Source organism: Atractosteus spatula, chromosome 6 (assembly GCF_055471065.1).
Source record: "Atractosteus spatula isolate fAtrSpa1 chromosome 6, fAtrSpa1.hap1, whole genome shotgun sequence".
Taxonomy (NCBI): Eukaryota; Metazoa; Chordata; class Actinopteri; order Semionotiformes; family Lepisosteidae; genus Atractosteus; species Atractosteus spatula.
In genome coordinates, this window is record NC_142711.1 from 55616050 (window position 1) to 55630071 (window position 14022).

General features: G+C 36.7%; 1 protein-coding gene across 1 annotated transcript in view; it reads left to right on the plus strand.

Annotated features, from left to right (window-relative positions):
- dnah5l (dynein, axonemal, heavy chain 5 like) overlaps positions 1 to 14022 on the plus strand; it is a 148322-nt gene that overhangs the window by 97216 nt on the left and 37084 nt on the right. Inside the window, exons 59-63 of the mRNA XM_088919183.1 lie at positions 3724 to 3891; positions 7007 to 7225; positions 8427 to 8603; positions 8802 to 8996; positions 11583 to 11738. Coding sequence (XP_088775309.1) covers positions 3724 to 3891; positions 7007 to 7225; positions 8427 to 8603; positions 8802 to 8996; positions 11583 to 11738 — 915 coding nt within the window. The remainder of the gene's footprint in view (positions 1 to 3723; positions 3892 to 7006; positions 7226 to 8426; positions 8604 to 8801; positions 8997 to 11582; positions 11739 to 14022) is intronic.

Genomic DNA, 14022 nt, shown 5'->3' on the forward strand with positions numbered 1-14022 from the left:
AATATACAGCAGTATTGAAAGGTGTTCCTTAGCTTCTATAAGGAACACCATTCAGTGTTTTCATCAGGAAGCAGGAGGTCACTATGAATTATGGGAAATGTGAATGTTAATTATTACCTCAATGTTTCATGAACCATACAGAATGAACATCCAGTTGTGTACTGCATATAAGAAGCCAAAGTAAGCAGCTATGGACAGCTGTTTTGCCCTTATTAAAGCTTATCTGTACAGCACAGCTATGTGTTGAACATAGAAATTAAAATGGGGAACTGCATTAGTATACAAGCTACAAAGGAAGGAAAATACCTTATTTCCGTTCTGAAAAAGTGAACTGATGGTCTTAACCCACCTATTTGTCTCACATCCCTACTCTCTCCCTCTTTACCCCATATTCCTGAAGAAGGCTCCATTATTTTTGTTTCTTTTTTCCTGTATTTATACTGTTTAGTTCAAGTAGGTCAATAGTGAGTGTTATAATGTATTACTGTATTTACTGTTATACTGTTTTCTACATATACTGTTTATATGTAGAAAACAAAGAGCAGGTTGTATTCTTTTGATTGGTAAGATTACACCTCTCCCTGCTACGCTTCATCTAATCTTGGTTGTAACTGCTGTGAAACACATCAGAGAAGTTCACGTATCCATGTAGATCTGTGTTTTACTGGAGAGTTATGCAGTATGATAATATGCTGTTTCAGTTTTGACTGAGCTGCAGTCCACAGTGGCAATGACCTAGGAATACTGTATGCCTCTAATTGTCCAGTTCAACTAAGCCTGAGAAAAGGCAGTTAGAAAATGATAAATGATGTAGAGGTGTTATAAGGCACTATATTATTCCCCATGGACTTTCAGCACGTGTGTGCTTATAACGCTTCGAAGTTGTGTATTGAATTTTTAGTTGACATTTTTTAAATGCATTCACTTTGAACGTCTGTACTTTGTGGGTGGATTAGGGCGATTGGCATTTTTAAAATGTCAAATATTTTAAGCATGGTTTTACATGAATAAGGACAGATCAATCTATAAAAAACAGATGTGTGAACATCCACAGTCAATTGAGTATTTGGGTCCAAAATTAAAAGGTACACTTGTTGAAATTTAAAATAATTTGCTGTTAGCTGTTTTATTTTTAGAACCAAAATGTATCATGAAAGATGAGATTTCGAAATAAAACAAATCAGCTGATGAAACATTTAAAGCAAACTATAGTTATGAGTGTGTCTTACCATCTCCCCTGTTACCCCATTATGATTACCTGATGTGGAGAGAGGCAAAAAACAAAAGCAATAGGTTAGAGAGCTAGGGCTACAGAATGTGCGAGTTTCAAAATGAAATGTCTTTTTTGTGTCCCTGTTGGACCAATTTCTATTACATTCATGATGAGGTACCTTGTGTGTTTACGTGCTTTATTTCTAGAATTTCCTGGTATTGTAGATCTGTAGTGCATTGCCAGAAGAAATAAAATGATAAATTGGATGGGAAAGCACTGTTGTCATAGGTTAATAACCAACTTTGAAATTAGTTGTTGTATGACATACTCACATAGTTCAAGTTTTATGTGAAGAAAAATAATTAGGGTACAATAAGATACAAATCTAACTTGCTGTTCTAGTTGATTTGTTCATCATGTAAAAAATATCAAAACATCCCAATAAAGGCACACTGGCAATGTGCTGTTCAAACATCATTATAGAAGCATTCGCAGCCTTCAAATATAACTTGATCAGACGTGATGTGAACTGGCTTTTGTTCAGTTAGTGTATGTATGTGCTGAGGATATTTACACAATGTAAAGTTCCTATGGTAACACTTACTCGTGACAGCAAGGTTACTAGTAATACAACAGACGATAGAGTAAAATAGCTTTCATTTCTGAAAACATATTTAAAGGCAAAGGTTCGTGCAAGTTCTTTAAATATAAAAGTTCAATGATTTGTGATTATTCTGCAGGTCCACTGAATCATACATTAACCTGTAACTATACACATACAGTATGTATACTGTATGTACATGTAACAGTAAGGTCATGAAACTAGGGATTTTGTAGAGTTTAAAAATTCTACAAATATTTATGATTTTAATGTGACTTATGGTCCATACAACAGCAAGATCTTGTAATATTAAGCAGCCAGGTCATGACAGTAAATTAACAATTAATTCATTACTGTATGTTCCTTGTCTGTAATTGATAAGGTTCATGGTATTTCTGCATATAGCTAAATTGTGAGAGCAGTTGGCCATATATAGTAAATCATATCAATCAAAAAATAAATTGAGGTTGTATAATTGAAATTAAAATTGCTTTTAGGTAAGGGCAGCTAATAAATTTAGGTTGTGCTATGGCTTGATAAATTCTTGATACTCTTGGATTTTTGCAGTCATTGTTGTTTTCAAGGCAACAACAGAATGATTTGAACTGTCTAAGGAATTTATTTGGAAGAATAACACCCATGCTGTTTTAGAAATTGCTGTGTGCTGCTATCTGTGTTAATCCCATATCTGTGTGGCCTCCCACTCTGTAAATCTTGTCCATCCCAATTATAGAGCACCTGCTGAAGAGTCCTTTTGGTGGGCAGATAGCAGTCAGAGATAGGACTGTTGCAAGGTAAACAGCATTCTGAAGTGTTGTATGTGTATCACACTGTTAGTCTCTAAGTGTCAAGATGGCCTTGCCTTATAGAAGATGACCTTGGTGTTTCTGAATCATGTCAGACTTGCTTTACTACTGACTTTTAATCTGTCTTGAACATGGCAGTGCAAATGAAACCTTTAAAAGACATTTATAAAAAAAACTATTTGCCCCCACAAACAATTGTTTGCTGAATGCCCTCCAGAACAGACTATGGCTAACAGATAAGTTACTTTGTCTTCCATTATGTGCTCTGGTTAACAACAATCATTTGTTACAGCAGTCGATTGTCTTTCAGGTATTGTGCAGTTTATCCTATGTCGATGCCAGAATAATCCCTACTGCAGTGATAATGATAATGGGAATAATGGATTATTTTCACCTCTTGAATTCCATCAGTTTTAGTAAAGTGTAGTCAGCAGTATCCACAGTGAAAATACCCAGTCGTAGCAATGATACTCTGCTACTTTATTCAGATCCACACACAGCTGCAGAAGAACAATCTTTACATGGTTCACCATTTAAAACAAATCTGACAGAAGAAACTATTCTACTCTTTATTAAAGTGCTTACTTATGAACTTGGAGCTAAATCCCCTATACTGACAAGAAATAGCTATCTTCCATTTAGTGTTTCCCCAAAGGTTCTGGGGTCATAGGAAATGAACAGGTTAAAAGGATCATTTTACCACCTATAAGGAATGTCAATCATTATTTTTACAAGAATAATCCAGTTTGGCACTTTAATCTATTTCATCAGACTTGCACCGATTCTCATTCTGTTTGGGCTGATTGGGGGGATCCCTTTTCCTTAATTTGTTCATTTACATTGCTCACATTGTGTGTCACACTTACTTATTGCCTTTTTGGTTTTAAACATTAATGGCAGGTATGACTGCACTCTAGAGGTAAGCAGCCTCTTTAATAGGTTGAAATGGCATGTCACTAATAATATGCTTCTATTATTAAGAAGAAACTTGTCATCTTAATTGAACACTTCTCAAAAACAGCAGGCAGTAAAAATCACACACAGTATGTAGGAATTGAAGGTGAGATCGCTTTAAGTAATTCTGCTGCAACGTTTCTTGTCAGGACACCATCACAGAAGAAGTTGTTGAACTGCTCACCCCTTACTTGGAAATGGAAGATTATAACCTGGAAACAGCCAAGAAAGTCTGTGGCAACGTGGCAGGGCTATGTTCCTGGACTGAGGCAATGGCATACTTCTTTGGCATCAACAAGGAGGTCCTTCCTTTAAAGGTATATTGTATTTGGGTTACTAGTTCTCACATTTCATCCTACAGCAGGTGTCTTCAGCATTCAAAGGTAAGAAAACGAAATGCATGTGCAGATGTTTAAGGTAAGTGATAAATACAAGTACACATATTGTCACGGATGTCGGAAGGGCATGCCGTGGAATGACAAGGTGAGCAGTAGAGACCCTATGCGTAGTGGCAAAAGGGGCAACACGGGGGTTAGCCCAGGCTCAGGGGGTCGGACGATGTCAGTAGAGAAACCTATGCCCTAGGTGCTAGGCGGGTCTCAGGACAACCTCAGGACTGCTCTCAGGAGCAGAGCAGAGACAGGAAGTAAATAGGCTACAAAACAAGACACACCAGAAAGACATGAATAATCACAGGGAGCAATGAACAGGACAGAGGTAGAGCGCCCTCTTGGAGTACAGGGTGTGACACATATATACAATAATTTGATTGGTTGAATTAGTGCATTAATCACCAGGTTAAAAAGGACATCTATTTTCAAAAGCATACTGTGTGTTTCACTGTTTGAATACTGTCACTGTTTGACCTTATGTACAGTAGCTACCGTAATGTATAAGTGTTAAGGATGATTTAAAAAAATAACAAAGATATCTGTAATCACGATAATGCTTACACTTGGAGGGAACAGTATTCCACTGGAGGGAAAAGAGAGGTTAGGGTAGTCCCATTCATCCAAGTGGTCTATAAGCAGTGTGTCTCATTTTGCTGCAGTTTCTGATTACCGTCTTTGCTCAGTGCCAGCCCAATGGGCACGGGCTGAGCCAAACCTCTGACTTCTCCTCCATAATGTGACAACGCCTGCCCTTATACAGTATTATTCAGCACTAGTGGGTCACATTGTTTTTTTTTTTCTGGCAGAACTGAGCAGATTCCTCCTCCTTCATGCCTTTCCTGGTCAATTTATTCATACACATACCTTCAACACGTCACACTCTTTCACACTAGGCAGTTTCTATATTCACTTAGTTTACAGTTCTTGATCCTACTTGCTCCTTAATGGCCATTACTCTTTCCCTGTACTATTTATCTCACTTCTAACTGTACATCACTATTTTTCCTGTCAGATCCTGTTTGGCCAGGGACCACAAGATGCTTCTCTATACCAAACCACCTCTGACATAGCATCACCCAGTTTGCTCTTTGTATGACTTTCTCTTAACTACTTTTGTTCTCTCTGCCTTACTCTATCTCTCTCTCTCACAGCACCTATTTGCCTGACTGCAGCTAGTGAGACAGAGAGTGCTCTTGCAATTCAGTGTGCAATCTAGAATCTTTCTTTCCTTTCTGTGGTGTGAAGATATGCTGGTACCTTTCCAATGGCAATAATTCACTCCAGGTGATAGTATCTTCTACAGTATATGCCCTGGTCCTATGAGTCAGTCAAGGGAACTTCTACATCACTGGGCCTGCCAAATGGGCTCCGCACAAAACCCCCCTATTCAGGACCTGTATGTCACACCTCAGTACAGCATTCTCTGAACCTGACATGCCTGTTAGCCAGCCCAATCTATTTCTACTAAGAACCTTCAGCTGTGGAGACCTCATTCTCTCTCTTCCTTGTTGAAACCTAGGCACAGACTGAATCCCTTTCTTCCCAACTGATCTTATAAAGCCTTATAACCCTTACAAGGCTTATAAGTCTCCAGTTTTATAGCCAACACACAACCCAGAGGTGTTGCTAATTCCACAGAAAGCTTATGTTTTCTACTTCTTCCTCTGCAGTGTAATTCCATTCCCTCTACCTCTCTCAGTATCACACACTGACAACTGTCATTAGCATAGTAACAATTAGGAAGGTGGTACATTCAAAACCATTGGGTGCAATAGGGATTTAATTGCTTAACAGTATTGAATAGAGGGCCAAATATCCAACAAGCCATTTTACCTTTTAAGATACAAGAGGATCACACTGATTTGTTGTATTGTAAGTTTCAAATCCTTAATCTATCTTTTCTTAAACATGTTCACAGGTAGATAATTTAGGAAATCAGCACAGGCAGGTGATTTGACACATTTTACTTTTCACTATTGTCCTTTTTTGCGTATATTTTGAAAATAGTGCTTTGTGAAAATTTATAGTATGTCACATTCCAAATAAATGTTTTCAAATGCTAAAGTAACTGCTCAAAAACTGTAATTAAATTGAAGTAGTGGGATCTGTGAAGCGATACACTGTATAAAAAGACATTTGTAGCAATCTGGACTTGCAATACCATTTCTGCCTCAGTTCATTATGCCAAACTTGACGATCTTACAATGTTCTCCATCCCCATAAATCATATTTAGTGCATAAAGCAGTTTGCAGTTTGCAGATTTTAAAATGTTTATGGATTTAACATAATGACTTTATGCCACATGCTGAAAGAAATTCATGAATTTTAAGTCTAAAAGAGGCTATGGGGAAAAAGGTCTTGAATAAATTGAATCCTAATTATTATAATCAGTGCCCCCATGGTTTACTGAATTGCAGTGCAAATATAAGCCAAGTTCTAGACCAAATTATGTACATTTAATCACAGGCCTGTTTTTATTTCTTGGGGATTGGCTGTAATTCTCACAGGAATGAATTATAAAAATTGAAAAGTACTGCATTCATTACAAATAGTAAGAAATAAAGTTGAATGTTTTCAGTGATTATTATTCTAAAATTGTGTCAGGTTCAACACAACAGGAATTCATCCAACTCACCAAATACAAAAAAGTGTTCAGACATTTAATTTTCCTGTTTTGAATATGTAGTGGTATCTTGGAGGATTGTTGAAAATGCAAGAAAACCATACTGGGATTCATTCCTCTGCCTTTTGGCAATAGGCAGGTCTCAACTCACTCATCTGAAGTTTTAAAAGATTTGCAAAGACACATGATGGAAACTTTTTTAAAAACAAAATATGCCTGGAAAGCTTCCAATATGATTTAAGGCAGAGGCAAGGAATGTATGATACTATAAACCACCTGAAATCAGGTCATTTTGCAATATCCAGTACAGATGGTTTAAAAATCGCTCCTGTTTTCAGTTGTGTATGTGGTAAACACTGAATGTATACTGCAGCACGTCTTTTTTTCAAAACTGTTCCTTAAATTTCTTACTGTAGGCTAACCTGACTCTTCAAGAAGCACGCCTGGGTGTGGCTCAGACAGAACTGAAAAATGCCCAGCAGCAGCTGGACGCCAAGCAGAAGGAGCTGGATGAAGTGCAGGCCATGTACGATGCAGCCATGAGGGAGAAGCAGACCTTGCTTGACGACGCTGAGGCTTGCCGGAGGAAGATGAGCAATGCCACAGCTCTCATTGAGGGGCTGGGGGGAGAGAAGGCAAGAACACAGCACCTATTAATGATGCAAAGGAACAAGTAATGGGTTTATTCCATGCTGAAAAGAGAAGAGAGAAAACACAACGAAGCCTTCTTCGGACGGAACGTTGTGTTTTCTCTCTTCTCTTTTCAGCATGGAATAAACCTATTACTTGTTCCTTTGCAGCCTACGCATGCTGATGCAGCCAACCCACCTGAACTACTCCTACCTATTAATGGTGTCCTGGACAACAGTTCTAAATCCCCCCAGGACAATTAAATTAGTTATGCTTGAGGGTAATTGAATTGGCCCTAATTTTTTTTTGTCTACAACACATGGAGAGTTTCTCTATTATTTAATGGGCTACAATTTCAGTATTAGTAATACAGCTATTCTTGCAAGATGCCTCAGTCAGTTAATGAATGTCAAACAAAGATTGAACCATAAAGGCCAAGGAGCTTTGAGCATGATGAAGTCGACTGTTAAGAAGTGGAAGGCTCTCAGTCTCTGCCTAGATCAGGCTGTTCATGGGTCTGAATACTTACACAGTTGACATATTTTATTTGTTGTTCATGAGTTTTTGGTGATATTGACTGTAACATACTCTAAGTCATCCTCAGTTTAGGCATTTAGGTTCAGGAAAAAATAGTAAGTGAAAAAATGTGCATACGTCATTTTGTAATTTCACAAAATAGAACTCCATAGGAAAGGTCAAATTTTTTTCTAAGACAATTTCTAGCAGTATACTGTTTTCTAAAGAAACAGAAAATTTGACAAGATATTGTAAATTATGTCTCATCAGTGCAATGTACAATTTTAATATAGCATTCTTGGATTTAAATTCTAACATAAATATATGTTAGATATGTTAAATATGGAATGCACTGTAACAAGAGGCCTCATTTCACAGAGAATGTCAACATACAAATGGGCAAGGTAGTAATTCATGGGAAATAAAATTAAAAATCCAAAACTGCAAGCAGAATTCCAGCTTGAAAATTGGAAGCTTATAGAGTTCAGAATCAATGGGAAGAACTGTTCTCTTTTATTTGAAAAGATTAATAAATAAATTGTGTTTTCTGTCAAAAATAACGCTACTCCTTAAACTGCACCTCCCACATACATTTCTTTGCTGTCACTGAGGGTAACCTACAGTACTGTGTGACTGTTCATGCTGTCTTGACTTCTATTTTACTGTATCTTTTCCATGTCTGTCTACTAGATCCGATGGACAGAGAGCAGCAGACTCTTCCAGGACCAGATCAAGCGGTTGGTGGGAGATGTGCTACTGGCCACTGGCTTCCTGTCCTACTCAGGACCGTTCAACCAGGAGTACAGGAACCTTTTGCTGCAGCTGTGGAAAAAAGAGATGAGCATGTACAAAATCCCCTATAGTGATGTACGTCATCAAATCCCTGCATTTACAGTACATGGACAATATTCATGTTCATGGTGATGTGAAAAGCTATTATCTAAATTTTGTTGTTGTATTTAGTATGTTAGTTTTTGAGGGATAATCAACTTTTTATTTTCCATTGCATCATCTTGTCTTGCTTTATTCATTTTTGTGGATTTTGATTTACCCTTGTATTCTCAGGACCTTAATCTTATCAGTATGCTGGTGGACAATGCCACCATCGGTGAATGGAACCTGCAGGGTCTTCCCAACGATGATCTGTCCATTCAGAATGGTATTATAGTGACCAAAGCTTCCCGCTACCCACTCCTCATTGACCCCCAGGGCCAGGGCAAGATCTGGATAAAAAACAAGGAGAAGGCAAATGAACTGCAGGTAATAACAGGTTTTCGGTGTGTGTGTTATGAGCCTTTTCAGGCTCTCTCCCAATCAGTGCTCCAGTGACCAATGAGGCTTAGGCAATGAGATGTGACTTTTTTCATCTCTACCATATGTTTTTTCTTAATTTAAAAAATAATATAAAATAGCAAGAAAAAAAGTAATTGGCAAAGATATAAATCATTATAAACATAGAACCAAAGAAGAGGCCTTATACCAATGGCCATTTCCGAACAGCTTATGGAAAACTACATCATTTTATTTTAAGCAAAATGATAGAAGTCTAATTTTAAGATAATCTATATCCTGCCAAACCACAAAGCAAATGAAAAGCCTGGCATATTTGAGTTCTGACTAACTTCTTCATTGCTCTTTCAGCAAGTAGCCAGAAAATAAACCAGCTTCTACAACAAGTTTCTTTTTCGATAAAACCAAAACTCTTTTGCAAAGCTCAAATAAATCCCCAAAGCCCGATTGCATCTTACCCATTGAATTTAAGGAAACAAAGAGATGCTATTCAGAACCTATTGATGGGTTCTTCCAGTAGTCATCTATCGCACTTATAGATGGAAACATTTCCAAAGTATTGCCCCTCCCCAAGAAGGTGGACAAAAGTCACTCAGGTAATATGTTTTTTACCCATTACTGAGGATGTCCTAACTAGATTAGATTGGCAACTCTAAATTATCCTTATTTCTGTGCAGAGCAGGAGGGTGCTTTTAGTGTTGTCTTGCACTCTTTGTCTCCTGGATAGACTGCCACTTCCCATTATAAGTTGATAATGGATGGATGACTTATTGATAATGGATAAACAGAATGGAGATTTCAGATTTCAGAACCTTTGAACAGACACCTCTTGTGACAAACAGAGGAACAGTTGAAGTACCCCATTACAACAAATGCACACACAGGAGAGCATACAGTACCTCAACAGAAACAGAGCACTAAATGAAGAGCAGATGAAGAAAAATTCTAACCAGTCAAATAAAAAAGTGCACTGTTTTACATTAAACAGCAACAACAGTTACTGTATAAGAATAATCCTATTCCTAGGTTTTTTGTAGTTTAGTTTATCATACTTGTCAGGTTGAAACATAATTTCAGTGACATTACCTTAAATTGTTTGTTGTGGAATTAATGTATTCTTTGAAATAAATTAGCTGTACCTTACTTTTCCTGTATTATAAATCCTATACTTGTCTTGTTAAGGTGAATTACAATATAACTACATTATTTGTTTATTCTGTTGTTTTATGTTTTCAGATTTTACTCATCTTTCCAAAATGCATAACAGGCATAATGAAGGAAAAATTAAGAATTAAGTAATAACAAAAATTTAGTCATTATTAGTAATGCTTGTGGTCTAAGTAAACTTTTTCAAAAGCTGACTTAGAGCAAAGTCTTTCAGTTTATAATAACAGAAAGAGAATTTGCTTTTAACAAGGTAAAACAAGGCAGAGTCTGAACACTTTTAAAACACACAGTTACTTGACTGATGACCTGGCTTTATTTTAGAGTCAGCCAGCAAATCCTTTGATAAAAGACATTTTCTCAGGTTCACCTTACCGAGTTTTATCATTTGCACCCGTACGTCTCCTGGTGAATGTCTTTATTGATTGCTATTTCACCCAGTGTTGTGCAACAATCTTAAAGGAACATTCTGAATCAGGTTTCATTTTAACACGTGAGATTACTTAAAATCAGGCTTCTGTCTGATGTCTTTCTCATGAGTTAGGCTATGGAGCCATAACTGCTGTAAGAACAGTCATTCTTCATAAGTTTACATGGATGTTAATCGACTCTCCTCCTAAAGGGTTCTTTAAAAAACCATCTAGGGAGAGCTTGTGTGGTTTGTAATAAATTGCGCTAGCTCTCTAATAAAGAGCAAACATTTTTGATCACCAGAATGTTGATATTGCTATCCATGACATTATAGAAATATATATTTTATTATATAAGATATTGCTGATATGGAATTTGTCCAGAGAAGAGCAACCAAGTACATTCCCAGGCTCAAAGGAATGACCTGCGCTAACAGTATAAAATGACAAAATCCTTTAAGCCTTAAAGAGGCTTAAACTTAGAGGTTCTAACCTTCAAAAGGCTGTTTCTGCACTATGAAATATCCAATACCAGACTGTTTTGCAGGATCAGAGATCAAGATTTTAGAAGTCCTGACACTCCCAGACACCTGACACAAATGCAGCCATTCTTTGATAGCATAATTGGCCAAAATGCAATAATATGCAATGTTGTGTCATCTGAAATTTTAATTATTGAGTTAATATTAAACGTATTGAGGCACTTTATGTTTTTAGGGAGAAAGTATACTTGTTTTAATATAGATTAAATATTTTGAGAGGGCAACAAACCCAGGCATTGTCTGTTAAATAAAATGTCAGTGCACCTTCTGCAAAAAAAGAAGAATTAGTAATTTTTTCCTCTAATATTTTTGTGAATTTGTTGCAAATGTACAGTAAGTGATAGGCTTCATTTGACCTTTTCTTTAGTAAATATGTACAGTATAATGCATCCCCCTTTTCTTTGTAAAGACCTAATTCCACTATTGTTTATGAACTTCAGGTGACATCTTTAAACCACAAATACTTCCGAACACATTTGGAGGACTGCCTTTCCCTTGGAAGACCTTTGTTGATTGAAGATGTTGGAGAAGAGCTGGATCCTGCACTGGATAACATATTAGAAAAGAACTTCATCAAATCTGGGTCTACATACAAAGTAAGAACCTAATCTATAGATAGCATTTCCAAAGAGGTCTGGTTGCTCAAACACCTCACTATTAAAACATCTTTTAAACATGCTTCTAATAAATTAACTTAAAGCATCCATTACAGCTGAATCTGTATGCTGCACAGCAGACTGGGAAGGAGTGATATTTTCTAATAGTTAAAACCATGTGAAGATTCAGTTTTCTCTTTCTTTAGCAAACATTGGTATAAATTGTGGAAACATCCCAATTGCCAGGTTTTAGTCTTTACTCTGTTAGTCTATTGCATGTATGTTGTGATTAGCAGTTGCCTATTTAATAAAACTAGATAATTAAGTACTTCACTGAAAGCATGCAGGTTTGTTTTATATCTTATGAATGAACAAATGAAACAGAAGTAAACTATATAATTTGGTGGAGGAGATACTACTGTTAGCAAAAGCTTTTCTTAGCAAACTGGTCTTTGCAATGTCATTTATTGGCTACAACATACTGTACAGTTCCTTTTAGTAAGACTCAAGTAAAAGAAATCTTTAAAAATAGAATATTTCTATATGCACCCCTAAAAAATTAAATTATTACTTATGTGTCAGTTTCCTCTTGTGTGTCAACTCCCATGTGCAAACTACACTACATACTATAGGCTTAAGGGTAAAATCTTAGATAATTTGTAGATACTGTATTTAAATCTGTTTTAAATATATCAATGTCACATTTGCAAGACACTAGCGAAATGCATGGCATTACATCAACTCTTGGTTTGCCTTACTTGAGTGCATGCCACAGTCAAACCTTCCAGAATATCCTTTCACTCTGCTAGACATAGAAGTAACTCTTCTTAGTCTTTCAAGAAGTCAATGATTTCTGGTTGTTATTCAACCTAACTTCGCACTTAATGAAGCGAACTCCTAACTGAACAAATCAATTGCTTAATTAAACCTTTTTTATTTTTTTCATCACACAGAGTTAGATTTTGAGATTTTATAAATAATGTTAAGTTGGCAATTTATTAGGAGTAGAATAAGGAACTATTTCAAAGGTTTAATTAGGATAATGATCAGTGCTATTAGGGGTTCCATTAAGTAATTGAGGAGCTCAGGAATAACAAGGAGCAGGACTCAGAAGCTCTGCCCTGCGTGTTTTACTATAATTTCTCAAATGTGACATTGATGAATGTACTTCTCACAGTAGAAGTATTTGCACTAATTTATCCAAAAAATGTACTATTGTTTTCAGAAGTGACAAAGGATATGAAAATAGATTTGAAAACTGACACAACGGCTTTTCTTTTCATATGGGTACCCACAAAATGTCATACCCCTTTTTATTACTCTTAGAAAATAGGCATTGAAGCGTATCAGTCTCTTTTGCAAGCTCATATATTTAATCCATTTTTTCACTAAACTTTAAATGAACTAAAACTATACCATTATCATTCTCTTACAGCCTTGTGGTTGCATGAAAAACTTAATTACAAAGGAAAAGAAGAAAGCCAGTGGCCTAAATGACTTACTTGCAGTACTGTGAATGCTCTTAGATGCTTCCACTAGAGGCCACCACTGCTTTAACCAAATTTTCCCTCTACTGAACCTTAACTGGTCAAACAGACAATGGATGGACAGACAGGAATCACTATTCTGTGGGCTCACTATGCACTGCTTATCATATTACATACAGTATGAGCAAACAAGTATAATCTATTATTTTCCAGTTGAAAGTCCCATTTGAAAACTTCTTGAATTTTTGTTTTCACCTGTCATTTAGGATTCCATCCCTCTGTTCATTTTCTAACTGCTTCTTCCAATTTAGAGTTGTGGGAGAAGCCCATGCTGGCAAGCAAAGGGCGCAAGGCAGGGTATATACTGGACGGGACACCACTTCATTACAGGGCAGACACACAGACACAAACACAGACACACACAGACTCACACCAGTACCAGTTTACCCAGAAGCCAATTAACCTACCAGTATGTGTTTGGACTTTAGGAGGAAACCAGAGCACCTAAAGAAAACATGGTGGAATGTGAGGAGAACATACAAACTACACGCAGACAGCACCGCGGGTCCTGAATTAAACCCAGAGCCCCAGTGCTTTGAGGCAGCAGTGCTAATCACTGCACCACTGTGCCTCCGTCATTTAGGATTCAGTGCTGTTAATTAGTGAAAATTATACATCTAATATTAATGTGTTCTTGGTCATTAGATCTTCACTCAAAGCATACAGTATGGTTTCACATGTAGCCTGTTATTTAATGAGTATTAATAAAAGACTCCCTGCTTCAGAATAATTAAGAA